The 22,953-nt window shown below is 45.4% G+C and overlaps 4 protein-coding genes across 4 annotated transcripts; 3 read left to right on the forward strand and 1 right to left on the reverse strand.

The window, feature by feature from the left end:
• Positions 1-230: 230 nt before the first annotated feature.
• LOC117857902 (probable LRR receptor-like serine/threonine-protein kinase RKF3) lies at positions 231-2,448 on the forward strand. The gene has a single exon (XM_034740805.2). It carries the CDS (start codon positions 359-361, stop codon positions 2,267-2,269), a length of 1,911 nt encoding a protein of 636 aa, XP_034596696.1. The 5' UTR covers positions 231-358; the 3' UTR covers positions 2,270-2,448.
• Positions 2,449-4,097: 1,649 nt separating this feature from the next.
• LOC117857903 (homeobox-leucine zipper protein TF1) lies at positions 4,098-12,416 on the reverse strand. The gene is made up of 4 exons (XM_072294273.1): positions 12,293-12,416; positions 6,947-7,058; positions 6,031-6,171; positions 4,098-4,897 (listed from the first exon to the last, which is right to left on the reverse strand). Exons 2-4 carry the CDS (start codon positions 7,016-7,018, stop codon positions 4,724-4,726), a joined length of 387 nt encoding a protein of 128 aa, XP_072150374.1. The 5' UTR covers positions 7,019-7,058; positions 12,293-12,416; the 3' UTR covers positions 4,098-4,723.
• A 45-nt stretch (positions 12,417-12,461) lies between these two features.
• LOC117857904 (uncharacterized) lies at positions 12,462-13,444 on the forward strand. The gene has a single exon (XM_034740808.2). The coding sequence runs from the start codon at positions 12,613-12,615 to the stop codon at positions 12,940-12,942; it is 330 nt and encodes a 109-aa protein (XP_034596699.1). The 5' UTR covers positions 12,462-12,612; the 3' UTR covers positions 12,943-13,444.
• Positions 13,445-13,591: 147 nt separating this feature from the next.
• LOC117856292 (uncharacterized) lies at positions 13,592-20,324 on the forward strand. The gene is made up of 5 exons (XM_072294272.1): positions 13,592-18,100; positions 18,178-18,449; positions 18,527-18,641; positions 18,708-18,927; positions 18,998-20,324. Exons 2-4 carry the CDS (start codon positions 18,263-18,265, stop codon positions 18,784-18,786), a joined length of 381 nt encoding a protein of 126 aa, XP_072150373.1. The 5' UTR covers positions 13,592-18,100; positions 18,178-18,262; the 3' UTR covers positions 18,787-18,927; positions 18,998-20,324.
• The last annotated feature ends 2,629 nt before the right edge of the window (positions 20,325-22,953 follow it).

A 22,953-nucleotide genomic window follows, 5' to 3' on the forward strand; every position in this document is an offset into this window, starting at 1 on the left:
AGGTTGACCTTTCGAAAGTTCTTACACATTTCAGCTCGTGATCATCTAACTTTTTTTTCCTGAGATAAATCAGCGGTCTTCCCCTCCAAAGCATCCTTTGACCAGTCGCGTGGCTGCACAGCTTATCCAGCACACCATGGGCCTACCTTTTCTCCCTTCTCCTCCCCTGGCCGCCGCCCGCCCGCAGCAGCGCCTCTTCCTCCCCCAGCTGCCTGCTCTGCTCTGCTTCCCCTCGTCCATCCCAATCACCGCCGCCAACCCCCCTTGACAACCCTCTCCCTCACTCCACCACCCACCCCACCCTCACGGCCTCACCCACTCTTCCCCATCTGCCTCCCTCCCTCCCGCTCCGCCTCCCATGTCCCGCCCCCATCTCCTCCCGCTCCTCCTCTTCGCCCTCCTCCTCCGCCCCATTCCGCTCCGATCCCAGCCCGCCGCCCCCTCCCCCTCGCCGCCGCAATGCGCGCTCAACTTCACCGCGCTGCGCCCCTTCCTCGCGCCACCGCTGCCCGCCGATGACGCCTCCCGCTGCGGGCTCGCCACGCAGTCCGTCACCTTCCTCCTCTCGCTCCACCTCGCCGCCACCTCCTCCTTCGTGCTCCCCGCCGGCGCCTCCTCATGCCTGTCCCCACTCCGCGCCGCGCTGCCCTTCCCGCTCCCGGCCTCCGCCTGCGGCCTCTCGGGCCTCGACGCCGTCCTCGCCTCCCCCGGCTGCGGCAACGTCTCCACGCTCGCCGACTTCGACGCGCGCGTCCCGCCCTCCGCGCGCCAGGACATCGGCGCCAGCTGCAACCGGGACCTCTCCGCCGTCCCCGACTGCACCGCCTGCACCACCGCGCTCAGCAAGGCCGCCGCGGCGTACCTCCTGCCTGGATCCCCCGGCGCCGGGAACAACAGCGTCACCGGGTGCGTCCAGTACCCGCCCATCTACGCCGGCGCCAAGGCGAGCCCGCGCGGGCCCGCCGACCTGGCCACGGCCTACTGCCTATTCCTACTCAAGGCCAACCCTCCTCAATCCCAAAGCTCCGGCGCCGCCCCATGGATTTACGGCGTCGCGTTCGGCTCCCTCGCGGCGGTGCTACTTCTCGCCGCTGCCGCGGGATCCTTCTTCATCGTGAGGCGGAGGCGGGCGCGAGCAGCCGCTGCCTCCCTGGCGGCGGACACCAGGAGCAAGCGTTCGCAGGCCATGGAGTCCATCAGCGCCAGCACCACGCTCGTCAAGTTCAGCTACGACGAGATCAAGGCCGCCACGGACGGCTTCTCCAGGGAGAGCATCATCGGCCGCGGCGGCTTCGGGAACGTCTACAAGGGAGTGCTGCGCGACGGTGCCGAGGTGGCGGTCAAGCGATTCAAGAACTGCTCCGCGGCCGGGGATGCCGCCTTCGCGCACGAGGTGGAGGTCGTGGCCAGCGTGCGTCACGTCAACCTGGTCGCTCTCCGCGGGTACTGCATCGCCACCACGCAGAGAGAGGGACACCAGCGGATGATCGTCTGCGACCTCATGCATAATGGCAGCCTCCACGACCATCTGTTCGGCGCCGGAGAGTGCCAGATGGCGTGGCCAGTGAGGCAGAGGATTGCCGTTGGGATGGCACGGGGCCTGGCCTACCTGCACCGTGGTGCGCAGCCGGCCATTATTCACAGGGATATCAAAGCAAGCAATATCTTACTTGATGATGAATTTGAGGCCAAGGTAGCTGATTTTGGACTGGCCAAGTTTGCGCCTGAGGGAATGACACATGTGAGCACAAGGGTTGCTGGAACACTGGGTTATGTGGCCCCAGAGTATGCACTGTATGGCCAATTGACTGAGAAGAGTGATGTCTATAGCTTTGGGGTTGTACTTCTTGAGCTTCTGAGTGGAAAGAGGGCGTTCATTTCTCTCAGCGAGGGCCAGAGCTTTGTGCTCACTGATTGGGCTTGGTCTTTGGTGAGGAGGGGGAAGACAGTGGAGGTGATCCAAGAAGGAATGATTGAGCCTGGTCCAACTGAGGTTATGGAGAAGTATGTCCTTGTCGGTGCACTCTGCACACATCCCCAGCTGCACGCAAGACCAACAATGGAGCAGGCACTGAAGATACTTGAGGCTGATTCTGCACCAAGTCCGTTAATTATTCCGGAGAGGCCAATCCCTGTTGTTGCAAACCTGGCTGAGATTGAGAGGTCAGCCAGCAGCAGTGGCTCAGGTCAGCTGTTCAGCCCCTCTGGTTTCCGATCTTTTATTCATGCAAATGAGGACGCTGCTCTGGCGTCTCCAAATGAAACATGACTGTAGCCCATTAGTGAAAGGTATTGCTAGAATTCACTGCAGGAAACTGTTGGATTACATACTCCAGGCAACTGTTGTATATAGCAATTTTAGTTTTGCTCCCACACAGGAAAAGTAAGGTTCTTGTGTGACAGTTGAATTCATTGAAACATTTTTAGTGATGTTTTTCCATTCCTGTATATTTAGCTTTCAACCTGCAGTAACTGTTTATCCGGATTCTGGATATGGAGGTTAACAAATTCGAACTCAAAACATCTCCCCTGATAAATTAGATTCATAACTTGCTGAATCTCATTGTGCTTTGAAGTTGAAAGCTAACTCAGTTCTAGATGGTGTGAATTTTTTTTTCAATAAGGAAGCTTTATTAAATTTCAAGAGCATTACATCAAGTTGATACAAAGTCCTGAAAAACACTTCCGACCTCTGCATAGTGGGATGCACATAGCCTAAAAAAAGGGAAAACTTATCCCAAACACTAATGACAATCAATCTCTAGACTAGACCGCCACCCATACGCCTGGGTAAATAACTCCTTGGCAACCAGCGCCAATCGTAGTGATGCCGCAACAACCAAGTCCTGTGAAGCCAACCTCTGTAAAATAGCCCACGTACGGAGCCAATATATAGTCGAAAAGATAACCTGCAATGGAGAAGATGGTGTGAGTTAGTACATATCATTTGGATGGAAGAGCAAGGCAATCTTCTGGATAGATGATGCCATCAACTTCTGTGTGTACTGGATGCCCAGCTTCTCGCGGTGGACTAGTTAGAGTGTTGAACTCCAGGAGTCATGGGAACTCCCTCCTGACCTGGGTTCGAAGCGCGGCACCTTCTTATAACAATGCCCAAGGGGAGTCTCCCCCGTGGGTCGAGTTTTTTTATATGTATACTGTATTTCATTTAGATGCCGTAAGGAGGAATCATAAACTTAAAAATCAGACCCTGCATATCGGTTATGTTGTTTTTATCTGTCTCAAGGTTTTTATTTACACTGCCAAGAAAAATACCAGAGGAACTGCTTTTGGTCCTTTGATCTTTATTCCTCGGGGACACAAGAAGCGGGATGACTCTAGGCCTGTAGGGTTGTTATTATTAGCAACACCAATATTCTCTGATGTAAGATTTTGAAGGCACAATATCTGATATATGTATCTACCACCAAGGTCAATGAGTTAACCAAACAAAAGTAGAAATATCATCATGGAGTTAATGTTAAGCGTAACCATTAGCTGTTACATATTTACTAACATAGTAATCAAAATATTGTTGGGGTAATCATTGACAGCGAGCTCATTAATACTTGAGTGATAGTTCGCTCTAGTCAAACTGAGTTACATATATCATATCTAGATCATTTGCTTCTTTCTCATGGATGGTTCTCGATCCTGAGATCCAGTTAAATGTTTATCTGTATTATATATATCTAGCACTTTCTACGCACTAAGTTGGTTACAGCTGAGCATTCTGAATGCTACTGAAGTTTTTGTAGATCTGAAGGAAGAGCTGCTGTATAGATAGATAGTGTAGCTCAGCAAATAGCTAGCATACCTTTTTAAGGAAGGATCTCGATCTTCCTAAGAACACATGCCTTACACTAAGTGTTAACCATCTCACTTCCTGCTTGTCTGACCATGAAAAAAATTTATATTGTCCTAAGTGATCCTATGAAACAATCGCACATGTAAGGTATAAAAGTTAAATTTATATTGTCCCATGTGGCATCACTGACCATGAAAAAAATAACCATGAAATTCGTATGTGCCACTATGTGTGCCGGGTCCATCAGTCCAACACTCCAACCTCAAGTGCACGAGAGCAGCTTGGTGCTGTAGTATGATTGCCAGCCACTGTACTGCTTTCATATCCCACTGGAGCAGGCAAGCTATTCATTCTGGATGTTTAGGGGACCCATGTAACAAGAAATGCCCAGATAGTGGTCGATTTGGTTGGTTCTATAATTGAAACGATGGCACATGGCAGCAAAGCAAGTATTTGAAAGCCTGAAAACCTTACCTGAACTTCGTAAGTCATACTAACTTCAATAACTTAGCAGTAGTAACATTTATTGATAAATGGAACATAGTAAACAGCATGTTTAGATGAACAGGATAAGTTCAATGCAAGGAAAACATATCTTAACTATAAGGCATATATGAACTGAACCTTGAGCAGCAACACACATAACTGTGTTTAAGTCCATACACAGACATGCCATGACATACAAACTAGATGCTATAGCATCTTATCCTGAAGTTCAATGAAGCTTTCATTATTCTTTTAAGAACATTTCCTATATGAAATGTCCTATTAAAGCTTCAGTGGGGCTTGTTCATCCCTTCTAGTGCTCCCGTTGGTACCTCCTATTCTTGTTCAGTTTAGCATTGCCATGCTTCAAAGATGGTGGAAATACTGAAGGGGCTCCAGAGGAGAACATTAAGCCGCTATGACCATGGCCTACATGGATGGCGGTTCATCTTTGGGCACATATGCTCCTGGTCCTGGATCTGGCTGAGACCCAGTTGCACTACTAGGTGCTGGAGTCTGGAATGCTGACGAGGAAGACCCAAGCTCTTCTTTAGGATTTGCTATGTTCTGCCGCATTGCAGCAATGGCTTGTAGGCGTTCAAACTGTAGGAAGAATGATGAATAACAAGTGTTAGCTCAATGCTGATGTAAGGAATACTGAGGTGCATAACATGAACAGATTGAACTGCAGTTTGTTAGTAAAGGCTATATATTGGCAGGTGATCTACGTAATGGTTGAGATATGAGGGGGGGGGGGGGGGGGGGGGGGGGGCGGGGGCAGATATGAGACTTCAATGTATCACAAAATTGCTTTTAGCCATGTTCAACTTGATACCTACTTTCATCGCTAGAGATATATATGATGGTGTGCATACTGCAAAGATGTGTGCAGCTTCGCTGGTAGTTTGCTGGCTCAATTCTTGAAAAAGTGACCAAAGCACCAATGTCATTTTCATATGAAAGGACTGATTTTAAATCTCTTATCTCTAGTTTGACTATTTAGAACTAAAAATTTTGAACACTATAATGTGAAAACGAAAAGTACAGCTTCCTTTTGAACGAGCATGGAGAAACATGTAATGGAAATTTCAAGCACTTGAAATTTCTTGTCACTTGGATTTTCTAAAATTTTACTTGACATGTTGTAATACCAATTTTTAGAAATAACATGATGACTGATTAACTGTGGCATCCAGCATATGAATTCAGATCGAGGCAAATTGTTCTGTAACAATGCGATATTCACCGTAGTTTTAAAATAAATTGATGTGGCCCTAATACCTAGCTTCCGATCACAATTGCAACCCCCTCCTGAGACGAGAGATGTTTTCAGGATTCACCATCATTTCCCTTTTAGCTTAAAGCTGTACCTTAGCATGTGGTTACAATCCTTTACTCATACCGACATTGTACCAAATGTTAGTTCTACACATGTCAATTTTAAAGGTCTACCACTAGGATTACCTTTTTCTTTTTCCAGCGTAAACATGAGCTTAGTTGTTCATAGTTGACATATTATAGGATATAAATCTAACAGCTATGGAGGTAAGATAGCTATCTAACAGCCCATGTGTGAACTAATTGTAGCCACACCATCTTTACCACTAATTTCTATTGTAGTTATTTGTAACCAATAGTAATTTACTAATTTTAGTGCTCATCAGTTCCTATGCAGATACAACACATGCCAAAGAAAAGCAACTCTGATATATGAATTTGGAATTATTTTTACAAACCTCAGCTCTAAGACGAGCATTCTCAGCCTTTAATACACAAAGACCGCATACTTTCTTTCTTTGCATCAGACTCATTTCGCGGTTCTCTTCCCTCAGCATTTCATTCTCAATCCTCAGCCTTGCATTCTCTTCCCTGATGGTCTGCTTCTGTGATGAGCATCAGATACTTTACTTACACAAATATTCTAAATATACTTGTTATTAGTTCAATCATTAAAGCATAGGCGATATATTTTCATTTAGAAACTACATGTAACTTCCAAACAAAATATACAATTGTGTGAACATCTCAAACTGCTTATCATCTATATTGCTACCAGAAGTACTGTGCATCCTATACATCTTTGTCATAAGTGTACCCTGAGTAACGTTTCTACTGGAGTTGGCACCTTTGTACATAATGATATAATTTTTAGCTCCATTGGGTTTCCAGGTTTTCTTTTTTAATCTTGAGTTAGGCACATTTGGTGTAAATAAGAAACTAGGTGTCTGTACGACATATGGTTTGTGCGCCAAATCAATGCAAAAGGCTATATGAAAATGTGTAGTCAGATCATTGTTTTCAGACAATATACTGAGTTAACATCCTTGGGGCAAACTCAAGTTAACTCTTAAAAACAAAATATATGCTAATTTTTCAGTAGCACTATTTGTTTCTAAGGTTCCTGGACTTAGACTGTTATATATAGTTCCAAGTTAATCCTTACTTGACTAATTTTGTAGTTAGACTAAAATTCTGTGAACTATGGAAGAGCTATTCCTGAATTATTAATATGTGCCATAGTCAATTCAACCATATGGTATATTATTGTGATTTCTAAAACTTTGATATGTTACAATATTTAAGAAACCAGCCTGATAATGTTATTAAATTTTCCCTTGAATAAATTCAGTGTTTGGTGTTGTGACTTGTAACCTTAATCTGAGCTCGCCTGTTCGCAATCCAAATCTTCATTTGCTTTGATGGGATTCCTGAGTTATCAGCCATGGTTGATGTTCTTCTTACAAACGTATCGGCCTCTGCAGAGCTAATTAAATCAATAAATTAGAACTTCTTTCACAAAGAAAGAATCTCAATATATTGGAAGTTGCAAATTAAGCTTCATGAAGAACAATAGGAATGGTCCCTTAGCTTTCAAGTGCATTTATGAGCAGCTCTTCTTTCCAACAGGCACATTATTAGTACAGAAGTTTTATCGCAAAATAAATAAAATCACATGCGCGTTAACTGTATATGTATTATTAGAAAATGATTAGCTGTTTTTCAAGAAAAAAGGAAAGCAATAGTGTTACCTTAGATGGATGAAATCATGAAAAGGGGTACATAGGTATAAGAATTTATCAAAAAATATTGCTGCTGACATGCACCTGTTTTGCAATGCTACTCACGAGATTTGGTGTTCACCAACTACTAAAGAAATTAAATAAGAGAAGAAATAACATTTGCATTCGGTGTTTAGATTCTATAACGATTATTTATCATGCATGTACTATTTCAAGGCTGACTTTGATCTGATCTCGGATCAAACTATCTTTGTTGTATAGGTCTAGTAGTCTCTAGATTGTCGTACTACATCCCTTTCACCCTTTTTATTGTACTTAAATCTTTCATTTTCAAAAAGAATAATAGTAATGGTTCCCTTATCATCTTATGTCTCGATTAACAACTAAGGGTCGTTTAGTAAGGTTTTAGGTTCCAATTCCATGCTAGATGTTTCGGTTTCTTGCAAGAAACCCTACCGGACACGAACAATTTCTAGAGAGAAAATTGAGAATCTCTAGCAAATGGTTTATCAATTTCAAAGACAAAACTAGAAATACTTCTTAGTTTTTACCTAAAAACTAGAAAATAGGTTTTTCGATTTCTCAGAAAACCATTTCTACGAGAAACGGAATCCCTGCCAAATAGGGACTTAATAAATAACACATGCGCACTCCTTATCTTTCATGGACTTGTTTGGATCTTACTAGGACAGGAACCACAAATGATGCTATAATGCTTTTAAAAAAATGCATATCATTCATCGAACCATTCATATCCACATTCAAATCCGTCTTCAAATAACAAAAGCAATGTTGTAAAAGGGATAGTTTTATTTATTTCTTAAGCATGCCATTTCCAACTTAAAAATTCTCTTAAAGAAGGACACCAACAAAAACATGAAACAAAGTGTCGCAATTTTTGTAAGACAATAGCAAGACAAATTAGTAACCCACGTTATAAATGAAAGGACATAATTGTGTATTCTTCTTGATCATCAAATATTATTGGCAATTTATTAAGTTACACACCAAAACTTCAAAAGCAAGAAAATTTAAACATTACAGCTTCCTCCATGCATCATTTCTTCTCAACATACATATGTATGGTTGGCCCATGTTATGAAAAAGGGAGTCAGAAAAACTCAAAGACAGATACATGAAAGAACCTTTCATACAATCTGTACAGTATATACTTAAGGAAGACTCAAACATCATCTTTTTTTCAAGAATTCAAAGCCAAAAATTATACGAAGTTTGCTGGAATCGTTTAGAATGAAGAATTGATGTTTATTTTTCTATGAAAATCCATACCAGATAGCCTCCTTGATAGAAGATTCAACTTAGTTCTAGTACTTCTCTTTTCCTGTTATGTGTTGATGAGAAAAGGAAGCCTTATATAGACTTTCCAAAACCAGCGACAAATCCATGTTTAGTCAGTCACGTCTCATATGCCGCATTAGATAGATAGGTTTATAGATAGAACGACGAAGATATAGATAGATATTGGTATATAGCAAGATTGGGTAGCGGCATTATTTTGGGACAACGTGCCAAAGCCAGCGGCGCAGGCAGTAGCTAGAGGGCAAACTTGACTTCTTGGATATACAACTAGCAGCCCATGGCCACCACATGTAGCTAGAGATGGAAATAGATCGAATATGATCAAACTGACACATCACTGATACTGATTGCAAATTGAGTGTTGTCCTGAATATGATTTTGGATCTTAATAGAGTAGAATGCAACTATTTTAAACATGGAAAAAGTTTAATTAAAAGTTTGTTTATTACCAAATAGGGAATAGTAAATTAGAATTAGTTTCACATGATACATACTTATGCCTAAAAAGGCACAAATGCATTAAGGAATTCGGCTTTGAAATGGTACAAGAACAATAATGTAGATAGCATCTTAATTCATTTTGCCAGATACAAACATCCGATGTTAACTATATTTCTATTGATTTTGCATTTTTCAATATGGATAGGATTTTCAATGATGTTGGATCAATTGGACTAACCATGTCGGGTTTCAGTTCCCACATGTGCCTCTCTTCAGCTGTGTTGTCATCATCATGTAGAAACACCACAAGCCAACTCACCGATTGCATTGAAATCACAAGCTCCTTGGATGATCAAGAATTCCCACCCCTAGAATATGCTTGCTTGGCAGCCATCTCATCAGCAATGCTCCCAAATAGGTGTTGTGGTGTACCAAAGGAGCATGATGCCAGTGGCATTCAGTAAAATGTCATAAAGAAATGGTGGTATAAACTGAACGGATTATGATTAAATGTACATATATTACTTAGAAGCTTTCATGAATTTTGCTCTTGAAACAGTTGGTTGCTTTGTGCCCTGGAACATCTGTTGTTTCACACAACTCAGATGTCATTTTAGTGCAAATTCAACCTCGTCCCTCACATGTCTAGAAAACATGGTTAGGCAATATGACCACATACCCTTCATACTTAAAAAATATTCCATCTATCCCCAAATAGAGTGTCATTCTAGCTTAGTCCTAAGTTAAAGCTAATTTCTTTAGAGGCTCTATATATCGATCTGTTCTTTGTGACGAGCAATTATTGCAGTCTTCAAAAGCCACCGTGTGATTAGGATTTGCCCATATCTTCCTTGGCTCTCTATCTATCCTTTCTTGTAGAGGCGTCAGGACCGAGAGTGATAGTGACAATACATAATGTCTATGCTTGCGATGGATGTGGTAGAGAAGAATACATCGAATTTGATTGTAATTTCTCTTGTCATAATTTATTCTACACTTACTATACCCTAGGGCATCTTTTGACAAAAAGAAAGGAAACAATTTATACAAAGAGCATCAATATTTATGATACAAAATAAGTAATTAGATTCACCATGAAATATAGTTTTATAATATACCTATATTTGGTGTCATAAATGTTGATACTTTTCTCTACAAACTTGACCAAATAGTTTAACTTTGGACAGAGGTAGAATGACACTCTTTTAGAGAACAAGGCAACCAACAACGATACTTAGGGATGAATACACATAAATACATTAAGACTTGTCACATGAAAATATTGTTAATATATTTTCTTGGAGGAACAGATTCAAATGACTATATTTACAATAAATTTGATCAATAATACTTAAAAAATAGTTGCAAATAATAGTTGGAGACTCAATATCAAAAACGTCAAAAGAATAGAGCTAGTATATATTTAAGTTTTCTTATTATGGTTATAAAGATGACACCACATATACACAGCACACACGCACATGAGTGCACGTCTATCATGAGCCTCTAAGTAGAGTGCTAAAAGCATTCGCATGTGTTTCCCCGATGGCTTGGTGGGTAAAGTCGATCATACCCTCACGTCTCTGCCACCATATTGAGATGGTTGTTCCCTAGCTAGTTAAAACCTGATCATTATGATAAGTGTATATAAGAAGATCAGATAAAACCTGATCACATAGCCTAGAAGACTAGATGCAACCTGATCATAAAGCCCACTGCAACTAGGGGCTTTATTTGAAAGGTGTGGATTTCTCTAGATATGCAAGTTAATTGAAATTCAGATTAAATCTTAGGAGTAAGATCCCATCAAGCTCATCACAAACAAATCACCAATAGCAATCAAAGGCAGGGCATTCAAAAATTTGTAGCTTAGGTAATTAAGAAAGTTGATTAGTCATTGGTACTCCCTACATTCCAAATTATAGTTAATTTTAGTTTTGTCTTAAATCAAACTTCTCTAACTTTGACCGAGTTTATAGACAAAATATCAACACATGTAACATTAAATAAGTTTTATTTGGTCGGCAATAAAATGTGTCTTAATATTACATTTATTTGGTATTGTAGATGTTATTGTATTTTTTTCTATACATAATTAAAATTAGACAAGTTTTTTAAGTATAAGAAAACTTTAGATTCGCTCGCATGTGCGGTAATGCACAATGGTGAAAGAAAATAATTGTATTGACTTCGTAGCTTTTGACAAGCAGAAAGTCAGAAAGCACAAAAAACATTGATGAATTAATATTGTCGTCGTAACAGGATTCAGCCATGAATTATGGATGTGGATTATGAAGTGGTTGCCATCTCGAAGTAACCGCACGGTGCTAACCTCAATTGGGCGAGACCCTCTCAAGAAACGTGCAGGCACGAGTTTTGTTTGGTTCAGAGCCAACCAACCCCACTTGCAATTCGGCAGTACAACTTGCTACACCATGGATCGTGCTAGGCGTACACAAAGTGCACACCACGAGCATTAAACATATGTCCGCCATATCCAACATTATGAAGAGATCATACTTAGCATATTGCAAATTAAGCTTAGAATTCCTTTTCATTATGTACCCTTTTGTTCCATCCAATATTTTTTCACTAAATGTTTGCAACGATTTTATTCAAACTTAAATACATGAAGAAGGTAGTACTTTCTCCATTTAGAAATGTCACGGGTTATTTGAGTAGCCAAAAATGAGAGTACTTAATCTAGAGATGTTACTAACACTAACTCAAGTCACATATAAAGTGCTGGTTTTGGTTTTGGGGTTGTATAAAAGTAAAATATATCAAACTAAGATTACAAATTATTTTGTGCGTGCTGAGTTTGGGTATTTGATAATGGAACAAGTAGATTTGTATTGAATAATACGAAAAATAGTGGACAAGATTTTTTTTTAAGACCACATTAGTATTTAAAACATCATTTATTTTTGCCTAAAACATCATTTATTACAATTATATTATAAAATTGTGGACACAATTTTGCAGACTTATCCAGAGTGTGGAATATAATAGTACTTCGAAGTGCCACAACATTCTTTTTGCTGTCACATGTAGCAGTTGCTAGCTATGGGATCCTTGCTGGATCACACATCTTGACTATGATCTTTTGACTAGAGACACCCTAAACGTCTCAATTGAAAAGATATATTAATGAAAATCATGCAAAATTTAACTCGTGCAGAACAAAAACGACAATTTTGTGCAAGAACCGGGGTACCTGAAGCTACATGCTCGATTACGCAGCGAGACCGACGCGAAGCTGCGTCGAACGGATCAACTCGAGGACCGAAGCGGCGAGGAAGCCGTCAAGTCCACCACACACCCCTCCGCCGGACGCCGGAAACCGGAAGGCAAAAGCAGCCAACGCGTCTACCGAATCCATCCATTCCTCTCCCTCCTCTTCCGCGTTTCCACCCGCTTATAAGAGCCCTGCGCGCAGACCCGCCGGAAATTCCACGTCCAAACCACGAGCAGCAATCAGCGCCCAACTAACCTCCTCCCCCGCCCCCCTTTCCTCTCCAATCCTCCTGCCGAGAGATGGCCACCGAGGTTTGTCGCCCGCACAACATCCTCCTGCCGGCGCCGCACCGGATCCGGCCAGCGGCGTCGTCACACCGGAGACCGAGCAGCAACAACCCCGCGGGGGGCGCCACCAGGAGGTCCCCGCCGGCCTGCCGGAGACACCACGGCAGGAAGGCAGCGTCGAGGCCCGCGGCGGAGGTGTACGCCGGGCCGGCGTTCTCGACGTCCCCCGAGCCGAGCGCCCTTCCGCTGCCGCAGTTCCCCGTCAAGAAGGCCGCGGCGGCCGTCGCCGCCGTCGACGACGCCGCGACGCGCGACCTCAGGCGCATCCTGCGGCTGGAGTAGCTCGCTTGCTTGTCGTCTGCTAGCTGGTTCGATTGGTGGCTTCGGTTTCTCTTTCATTTTTTCTTCTGTTAGTTAGTTCCTAGTCGACGCGTGATCGATCGAGCTGTATGTTAGTTCTAGCTACTCTCGTGGTTGAGTGCTCCGCGCCGCCGCCGCGGCGAGACCTGCCTCCGGCTCAGTTTTATTGTGTGGCCGGCGGCGAGGCACGCGGCGTGCCGCGGGCTCCCACCGCGACGGCGGTGTAGAATGACCACAGCAGTATATATACTATGTGGCCGTGACGTAGAAATTACTACATGTATAAGGTAATCAAGCAAGGGGTTCCTCGGTATACAACACGAGAACTCCGCGTCAGAATTATGCAATCCTCTCTGTCTCTAGTTTGTAAACAGCTGGCTAGGTAGGCAAGCTATTTTCTGAGTCTGTTCATCGATGTACTCAAGTCTATACGTTTCAATCATGTTGATTTGAATAAGTAAAGCCAAAATTGTGTTGATTTCAATCACAATCAGTCGCGCTCACACCAACCGGCAGCTCGCTTGGCCGGCGGCCGGCCAATTGCCGACCTACCGCCAGCCAGCATCTTGTTTATTGGAGCGCATCAACTCCTTTTTCTTTCGAAAAAAAGGAGGGCATCAACTTTGTCGAAATCATTTATTTAAGATTAGCATAATGTAGTCTTAAACCAAGTTCATTCTAGACGGCGATAACCCAGGAGGTAGGAGATCGGACAGGAAATAGGTGGCTTGTTCGATCACCCGCAACAACAGAAAGAAACAGCAAGCCGTCTCTCGGCCACAGCGTGCACGGCGGACAGCGCAGGCTCCGCCGTGCCTTTGTGCCGGCGAACGCCGCCGCATCTCCCGTCGATTGAAGGTCTCGTGTTGCTCTGTTTAAGGCCCCGATTCTACCATTCTCCGGTCTTCCCCTTTCTTCCCGTTCCCGCACAGAAAGCCTCGATCTTTCCCGTGCTCCGTCCCCTCCTGCGTCGCTCGCAGAATCCCGCCGCCACCGCCTCCTTCCCATCCCTCCCCATCGCGCGCACGCTCCTTGCGCCGCCTCCTAGCATCTCGTCCCCAGTAGCAGGCCCCGCTTGTTCACTGTACCAGGCCCGCCCATAGTCGCCGCTCGCCTAATCGGAGCGAGGCTTGGCCGCCGACGCCGGATCCAGCGGAATCAGCAGGCGCGGCTGCTGGCCATCGATGGATTCGCGAGGGGACCTCGGCAATTCTGTCGGGAGTCTTAACACCACAGCGACCAATCTGGAGCTCGATTTCTTCAGCCAGCCCCGAGCTTCCCCTGGTGGCATCCTCCGACGGACGTGGCGCTGGACGCCGGGCAAAAAAGGCATGTATCAAAGAAACAACCATGGAATCAGATTTTGAAATCCATGAATCCAAACAAGTCCATTCAAATTTTGCCTAGAATTCAGATTTTGAAAATCAATTTAAAATCTAGATTTTCAGAATTCATAATGGTTATCCAAACGGGACCTAAGTTATGAGTACATCCTCCTCTCTCTTTTCTTTCCTCTCCTTCATCCATAGTAAAAAAATTTACATCATTTTAGTACAAATTATTTAAGCATTATGAAACTCCATTTCGGGATCAATCCTATCATACAATTTTGAAATATCAGAACTTAAAAAAAGGTTTTAGGGATAAGATCATTTAAACTTGAACTCCAAAAGACACTTAGGTCCTCTTTGGCAGGGCTTCACCGGCGGCTTCTCCACCAGCCTACCAAAGGGTACCTCCAAAACAGCTTCACCGTGGAAGCTCCCGCAAATCCCGCTCTCTGGAGCCTTTCGACGGAGAAGAGCTGAAAAAAGAGCCTCCCCGCGGCTTCAACCCCCAACTCCCGAGATCTTGGCAAAAATGCCCCCGCCGGAGCAGCGCACGTCAACGGTGCATGCCGGGGAAGGGCGGCGGCAGTGGAGATACGGTGCGCGATAGAGAAAGAGCGCGACGAGGAAGGAGCAAGGCGCGCAGGGAGATGCGTCGCGCGGCTGGCGATGGAGTAGGAGGGCGAGGGCCAGGTGTGGCGCAGCCTCATGGTAGGCAGTGATGACGAAACAGTAGTAGTAGCAGCAGCAGCAGCACCCGGCTGGGGGGAAGTAGCATCGCTCGGCTGGGAGAATGGGACTGCGACAAATTAGTAGTAGCAGCAGCACTGGGCACGTGAACTAGGAGGAGCAGGAACGGCGGTGGAGCAGAGCTTGGCATGAAGAGAGGATGAGGATGGTGTCGGTGTTTTAGACCGGCAACCTGCCTAGGGGGTACCCTAGGTGGTCTTTTGTGCGGTGGGTGTCGTTGAGAATCAAGGAGTCGATGGTGATGCAAGGAACACGATTTAGACAGGTTCGAGCCGCTTGATCGCGTAACACCCTACGTCCTGTATGTTGATTGTATTGAACTTGGATGAGTTGTCTTGGAGGGGGTCCCTGCCCGTCCTTATATGAGTGGGGGAGCAGGGTTACAGGGTAGAAACCTAGTCGGGTTTGGTTTACAGAGTCCTACTCGCTTTAGACAGAGTAGTTTTCTTATGCACACCGACTAGTCTTCAGGAGTCTGAGTGGGCCATGCTCCCCTACCGCGTAGCCCCCGAGCCTTGATCACGTCCGAGTACGCCCCTTAGCGGGCCGTACAGGGCCTACTCGTGGGCCTGGGATGTATGCCCGACAAGCCCCCGAGTACTTTGTAGTCGAGCCGAACAGTTCTAAGTACTCAGAAGTCGTTATCCGAGTAAATCTTGGTACTTACTGTGTTGTGATGTCTTCGAGTACTCGAGTACTGTCACGTGGCTGGAAGGTACTCTTCGTCTGTCTTTGCTTCGAGTTACTTTTTTGCCTTGGAGATATTATATGGTAGTGCGATGACAATCGCACTCCATATGGAGTAGCCCCCGAGCTTTAGTTTGAATCGAAGAATTAGGCTGAGGGTCAATCCTATGTTCTGGTTTTTGGCTTTAGTAGCCTTCAGAAAAAAGAAAACTTTATCCAGCGGGTATGGTATCGGCAATCCCCGAGCACTTAGGCAATTATTCGTAGTCGATGAAGTGGTCAAACCTTTTGATTGAGTATCCGTTGGGTATTATTGGTGATAAATCCGATTTATATCTAACCGTTGCTTAATTGATGCTTGAAATCCGGAGGTGATGGAGATATAACAGGACGGGCCTGCTGGTGGTTAGCGTTACGCTCTTTTTTAGCAGATCTATTTTGTGCGCCTTTTTCCTATTCATCTTTGAGCCGCCGCCCTTTCCAGTGCTGCCGCCGCCATTGTTGCTTTCTCCTTGCCCTTGAGTGAATTCTATTGCCGATCCTTCTCTTGTTTACCTTTCTCGAGGCTGGCTGATGTGTTTCAAGAAGATGGGGAAGAAACCGGAAAATACCCAGGGTCAAGCTGCGGCGACCAGTAAGGTTAGATCCAAATCCAAAAAGGGGAAAGAGCTTGCACTGCCGGCGCCGAAGTGTGGCCCGACAAACCAGATTGCATCGCCACCGCCTGGGATCACCTGGCAGCACTCTGTGATGAAGGAACCGGCGGTTCAGGCTTTGGTTGATGCTAAGCTTCTTCAGTTGAAGCTTCAAATTGAGTAGAGGCCTGCTTTTGGCAATGCGTGGCAATTTGAGGAGCACCCGAAGGAGATTGTTATGCTTGCACACTTCATCGAGAGAGGACTGGCGGTGCCCACTTCCGACTTCTTCAGAGGTATTCTCGGGTTCTACAATCTTCAGTTAGTTTACTTGAACCCCAATGGCATGCTCCATATGGCTATCTTTGTTCATTTGTGTGAAGTGTACCTGGGTGTCCCGCCTAGTCTTGAGCTTTTTAGGAAGTTGTTTCGCTGTAAGCTGCAGCCTAGTGCCACTAAGACGGAGGTTTTTGGAGGGGCTGGGTTTCAGCTTAGGAACTCGAGTGCTTATCTCGAGTATGTTTTGCCTGACTCTCATGGTGACTGGAAGAAGAGATGGTTTTATATTGGAAACCATTATCCTGTGTTACCAGTAGTCACTAGACATGCTTCAAAGCATGTGGAGAATTGGGTGAGTGAGCTTGAGGACACCCCCAAAATTGCTAATCTGCTGTCTCAAATTGTTGAGTTGAAGTCGTTGGGCTTGACTGGCATCAATGTGGCTGCCAGTTTTCTCAAGCAGAGGGTTCAGCCTTTGCAGCAGCGGGCTCACTCAGGCTCGGAGTACTCGGTTTTGATGACCCATCACGGATGTCTCCTGATGAATTATCTAATGATGATGTGGAGGCGTTGCTGGGGAAGTTCTTCAGGAACTATCAGGGGGTACCGGTGATTCCGGGAGTCTTCCATCAATTTGACAGCTGGTATGGGCCAAAGAGGTATGTTCTTTTGCTTTGACTTGTGTATTTCGAGATGTTGGAATACTTTTGAGTAACAATTTGTTTGCAGTCCCGGGTTCTTTTCGGTTACTTGTCGCAGTCTGATGGTGAGGAGGTAGTCGTGGCTGATACTAATGATGAGCCTTCTCCTCCTGCAAAAAAACGACGAGTAGTTTGAAAGAAAGCTGGTGTGCAGCCTGTTTCATCGTCGAGTTTGACCCCTGAGAGGTCGCAGAGTACCAAGGTACGTAGTCGTTGTATTTGGTAATTTTGTAGAGTTGTCTTGGAATGCTGATTATTTTAGTTGATTGGGAAGGCTGACGACTCGACTCATGGGGGTGACGAAGCTACTTCTGGTGAGGTAGTCACTACTGCCAAGGACACTGTTGTCAGTGTCACGACTGTTGAAGAGTTGCAGGTGGGGGTGCCGCTTGTAAAATTGGGGATAGCAGTCTCTGAGTCTGTAGTTCTGGCACCGGCGGGTCCCGAGTTGGCAGCTTTGGTATCGGCAGGTCCTGAGTTAGCAGCCTTGGCGCCGGCAGGGCTCGAGTTGGCAGCCGGGGGTGCTTCTAAAGTGACTGATGTTGCGAAGACACCTGTAGTTGCTGCTGGTGCTTTGTTATCCAATGTTATCGCCGGTGGTGAGTTTTCTTGATTATTTGGTAGTCTGAAGTTTCACAGTCTCATCCTTGACTTTCTTTTTAGGATTTTGCGAGGATATCGTTCGTGATCCTGTGGTGCCGAGTACTCAACTGGCAGTCACTGGGAAAAAACATGTGCGATTGCCGCCGCGGTCATCTCGGTGAGTTTCGTGTAGATCTTTGTGTTGTATTTTTGATCTTCCGAAAAAACGGGTAATGATTTCACGTTTTGATCCAGGGATGCTGAGGATACCATTCCTGTGGACGCAGAAGTCGAGTCTGGTGTTCCGACTACACTTTCTGGTCCCTTGGTTGATTTGACGATGGATGACGCACCCGAGGTTGACACAAACCGTCTTGGTGCCACTATCTCCATGCTTCAAGAAGTTATCCGCTCAGTGGAGAGCCCTGCAGTCCCTTCGAGTTCTGGGGGTGTGCCGTCTTCAATGACTGTTGGTGGTACCCTGGCTTTAGTTGATATGACTAAAGTGGATGAGGTTGGCGCACAAGGTATATAGTTAGAGTACAGGTGCTTTTTTTGAAGTCGACATATTGTATCTTGTAACAATTTATGAGTCATTTTTCAGGGGCTGTTTTGGGTGGTGCTCCGGGGCCTCAGATTGCTAAGGATACTAAAGGTCCAGTGCAGTGCTCGAGCTACCGTCGGAGTCGAAGTTTTGAAGAGCTATTCAGAGCTTTCAGGTGTGTTATCTTATTGTACTTTTGAGTCTATTTTGCTGAATCTTGACGACTATCTTTTGCTTGTAGGACCTATATGACAGAGCCCAAAGAAATGCTTGGGCCCTCCAGGAGCGAAATGATACTGTGCAACGAGTGGCGCAACTAGAGCAAGAATGTGGCCGTCTTACAGAGTCTTTGAGAGTTTATGAGGATGCTGCAAAGTCTTTTGCGGTGGAGCAGAGGGACCATGAAATCCTGCAAGAGCCATTGGAGAATCGCTATAAATCTTTGAACAAGAAGTATCAAGGTGAGTACTTGTGATCCTCAAGTATATTTAACTATAGTCGTGGGCTCTAATCTGTGGTGCTTTGGTGCAGAGCTCAAGAGAAAAGAGACTGTTGTGAGTAGCCAGCTTCTTGACTGGAGGAATGCTCATGACCGGGTAGCTGATGAGGCTAACCATCTTCGGGCATCACTGGCTGAGGCTCAGGCTACATGTGAGCATCAGAGGGATAGAAAAAATCAAAATGGAGTTATGCTTGCTATGGCCATGGTGGCCTGCAGAGACCATGGTAGGACCATAGGAAGGCTTCAAGGCGAGCTCCAAGAATTGACTAGTGCTGCACAGGATGTTGTTAATGCTATCGCTCCGCTGAAAGATGATGCTGGGCCTCGCTCACTAGTTGAGCGGCTGAAGACTACTCCAGGTAAGGTTGCTGGCCTCTGCAAGGCTGTTTGCAAACAAGTCCTTGCGGTGGTCAAGTCATATTACCCGAGGGCAGATTTGATGGCGGTTGGTGACGGTGTTGCTCGGAACTGCACGGAGGATGCTTATGTGCAGTATCTTGAGGAGGCTGAGCCGATCGCTTCGAAGATGTCTGAATTTGTATCTTTGGAAGAGCCTTAGTCTTGTGTAGCTCTCAAGTTGTTACTTGCCGAGTACTTTGTTGGAGTTATCAAGACAATTTGTGAATTTTGTTTGAAGTCTGATGAATGATCTTGTCTTGGCTAATTTTTGTAGTCTGAGGGAGCAAGTCCGAGTTTAGCCGTGTAGTCGTATTGTTTGCCGAGGACGTCAATTATTGCTGTTGCTATTGAAAGTACCCTGTCCTTCTCTGCATTTTAAGAGAGGTGCACGGGTAAACTGTACACTTTTGTTTCTTGCATTTGAATGCCCTCACGTGAGTGGGGTCAGAAAGCGTCTGGCTGACTCTTGTCAGTGCTTTAAGGCTTGTCATCACGAGTGGACAGTAACTCCCGAGTAGGCAGTGATTGTGGTGCTTGGCTATAAATAGACCTATGGGGAGTCGACCAAGGCCAAGTTTGAGTAGCGATGGACTGCTTTCGATTGCTGTTATTTGATTGTAGAAAGCTTTCAAAGAGTGCCCTAGTTCTAGAAGATTCCTTGTAGATTAGAGCCACCTTCCCTCCACATACTCTTGCGCTCCTAGGGATAGCCGCGATGCTAGAAGAATCCTCGTAGGAGGGTTTGTCGCGTGCCTCATCTTGCAGCTCATGATCCAGCTAAGTCCATGCTGGAACTCGCGAGTGATGGGTGATGAGTGCCGCAGTCTTTATCCGGCTCTCTGATTAGAGGTGGAGGTGTGGCATGCAGTGTGGGACGGCGCGCCGAAGCTAGCAAGGGAGCAATCTTATTTTTTTTCTCCTTTATGCTGCACTGGGGATTCATCATTACCGCTGTCGAGGAAGTGGCGGTGACAGAGTTGCTGGTGTTGTTCGGGAGGAGGACCTGGATATGGCTGCGTACTGCGCAGCTTCCTTGCGTGCGAGCCCTGCCTTTTGATACTACTTACACCTTGTTGTTTTAGTAGTCACCAGGCCTGTGTATCCTTGTGATATAGTAAAAGCCTGAGGCTTATGTGCAGACTACCAGTAGGTAGTTTCTTGTAGTCTTTGCTGTGTTGCTATATCACATTTTGAGTACCCTTACTCTGTTATGAGTAATCGCATGTAACTTCATAAATTGTCATGTCTACAACAATCTTGAGTTTACTTGATCATTGCGTTGGTCTCGAGTAAAGAGTAACTAGAAACTGCTTGTCTCCTGGAGTTAGGAACTCGTACTGGAGCTTCAGTGCCTGTTTGTACTTTCTGCGGTTTGTTGATGAATTCGGAGTCTTGATGAAATCAAGTCGTGGGTCCAAAGTAGAGCGTGGGAGCTCAAAGTAGTCGGAGAGCTTGAGTAGCTTGTGAATAGCCTAGTGTCTTCGTAGGGATTTTGATCAAGTCGGAGGGCGGAGCGTTGGAGTTTGTTGGGCTGGAAGCCCCGAGTGGCTGAGAATAGGGGTTTGTTTGAAAAAACTTGGGGCAAAGGCCCAAGTACATGCTTTGTGGTCTACTACGGGTAGTAGCGACAAAGATGTTCTATGTTCCAGGAATTTGGTAGTTGTTCGCCTGAGAGTTCTTGTAGTCTGTATGATCCGGGTCCTATGACCTTGGATACGATTTAGGCCCTTCCCATGGCGAGTTGAGCTTGTGCAACCCTGATGTGTCCTGGATTCGTTTGAGGACCATGTCTCCTAAGTTGAAGGATCGCTCTTTAATATTGCGGTCGTGGTAGCATCTTAATGTTGGGATACGAGGTAGGCTACACTAGCGCAAATCAAAATTTCTACCGCGTATAACCAGGAAGAACTGCCGTATAAGGATCACGGGATTACCACTCGACGCACTACTGGTGCGGAAGATGTAGATATGCGTCGGTGCAGTGAAGACGATCGCGTAGTCGTACGTAGTCGATCAACGTAGTCGTACGTAGTCGATCACGTCCAGCAGCTCCTCAGCAGCTCGTCCAGGTGCACAGCAAGATCGCCTCCGGTACTGCGGCTCGTCGTCGGCTCGTCGGCGGCTCGTCGGTGGCTCGTCCAAGTGCTGCAGGCACAACACCTCCAAGGTATCCACACGTGCAGGGAGGAAGCGTCGCAATCCGGATTGCTAGATCCGCGAGTTGCAACAGGCGAGGGCGTGGGAGGCGCGGCAAGTGTGTTTCGCCAAAAAGGTGTAAACCCTAGGGCGCCCCCACCCCTCTATTTATAGAGGTTCCTGATGGGCCTCTGGATCCGAGGCCCATTAGTACTCCTAAACCTAATCCAACTCGGATCAGATCCGAATTGGGCTTCCAGCCCCTTAAGTGTGTGACCCTATGGGTTCGGATACGTATAGACATGGCCCGAGTACTCCTACTCGGCCCAATAGTCGGTAGCGGCCTCTAGCAAGACGTGCCAACTCCTATACGCATACGAAGATCATATCAGACGAACCATCACAACATAATATACATGCTATTCCCTTTGCCTCACGATATTTGGTCTAGCTTCAAGCCGACCGCTCTTTCTCGATCCTGTGATCCGGAATCCCTTTGTAGGTTAACTCTTAACCGTACGTAGCATGGCCATGCATTTTCGGATCCGATCACTCGAGGGGCCCAGAGATATCACTCTCAATCAGAGAGGGGCAAATCCCATCTTGATTGACCATGTCTCATAGCATGCTTCTTGACAAACCCGAAAGCTACCTTTATAACTACCCTGTTACGGCGTAGCGTTTGATAGCCCCTAAGTAGGTCAATCCACATCTAGAATACATGCGACAATCTCAGGTCTAAGGACAAAGCGTATATGTTGTTTAAAGAGAGAACTACTTCTCGTGTTGGGTCAGTCCTAACACATGTCTCCACATGTGTCCACATTATTAGTTCAACATCTCCATGTCCATGACTTGTGAAACATAGTCATCAACTAATACATGTGCTAGTCTAATATTCATGTGTGTCCTCACATGAACTCCGACTAGGGACAACTTTAGAATAACCATACAAGTAAAGAGTTTCACATACAATTCACATAATTGCAAATCAATTCAAGTAGCCTTCAATGGATATTCAATTAACACAACATACAAATCATGGATACAAATGGAATATCATCATCTATATGATTGCCTCTAGGGCATACCTCCAACAGTCTCCCACTTGCACTAGAGTCAATCTAGAAGGTACCTAATACCCATAGCTCTTACATGCGCATCATGCTTAGCCTGCGGGAGTGGTTTTGTCAATGGATCAGAAATGTTCAGATCCGTGTGTATTTTTCATATCTTGATCTCACCCCGGTTAACGAAGTCTCGAATGAGATGAAATCGCCGCATTACGTGTTTGTTCTTCTGGTGGTTCCTTGGCTCCTTTGCTTGCGCAATTGCCCCATTATTATCACAGTAGAGATTCAATGGGCTGGACGCACTCGGGAACACACCAAGCTCAATGAGGAAATTCCTTATCCAAACACCTTCCTTCGCGGCTTCCGAAGCCGCGATG

The sequence above is a fragment of the Setaria viridis genome, chromosome 5 (assembly GCF_005286985.2).
Source record: "Setaria viridis chromosome 5, Setaria_viridis_v4.0, whole genome shotgun sequence".
Taxonomy (NCBI): domain Eukaryota; kingdom Viridiplantae; phylum Streptophyta; class Magnoliopsida; order Poales; family Poaceae; genus Setaria; species Setaria viridis.

Coding starts and splice junctions, on each gene's coding strand:
- LOC117857902 (XM_034740805.2), top strand. CDS start 359: ATGTCCCGCCCCCATCTCCTCCCGCTCCTCCTCTTCGCCCTCCTCCTC.
- LOC117857903 (XM_072294273.1), bottom strand. CDS start 7,018: ATGGCTGATAACTCAGGAATCCCATCAAAGCAAATGAAGATTTGGATT. Junction 6,172..6,946: donor ACAGGCGAGCTCAGATTAAG/GTTACAAGTCAC, acceptor TCACAGAAGCAG/ACCATCAGGGAAGAGAATGC. Junction 4,898..6,030: donor ATGCTCGTCTTAGAGCTGAG/GTTTGTAAAAAT, acceptor TTCTTCCTACAG/TTTGAACGCCTACAAGCCAT.
- LOC117857904 (XM_034740808.2), top strand. CDS start 12,613: ATGGCCACCGAGGTTTGTCGCCCGCACAACATCCTCCTGCCGGCGCCG.
- LOC117856292 (XM_072294272.1), top strand. CDS start 18,263: ATGGATGACGCACCCGAGGTTGACACAAACCGTCTTGGTGCCACTATC. Junction 18,450..18,526: donor GGATGAGGTTGGCGCACAAG/GTATATAGTTAG, acceptor GTCATTTTTCAG/GGGCTGTTTTGGGTGGTGCT. Junction 18,642..18,707: donor GAGCTATTCAGAGCTTTCAG/GTGTGTTATCTT, acceptor TTTTGCTTGTAG/GACCTATATGACAGAGCCCA.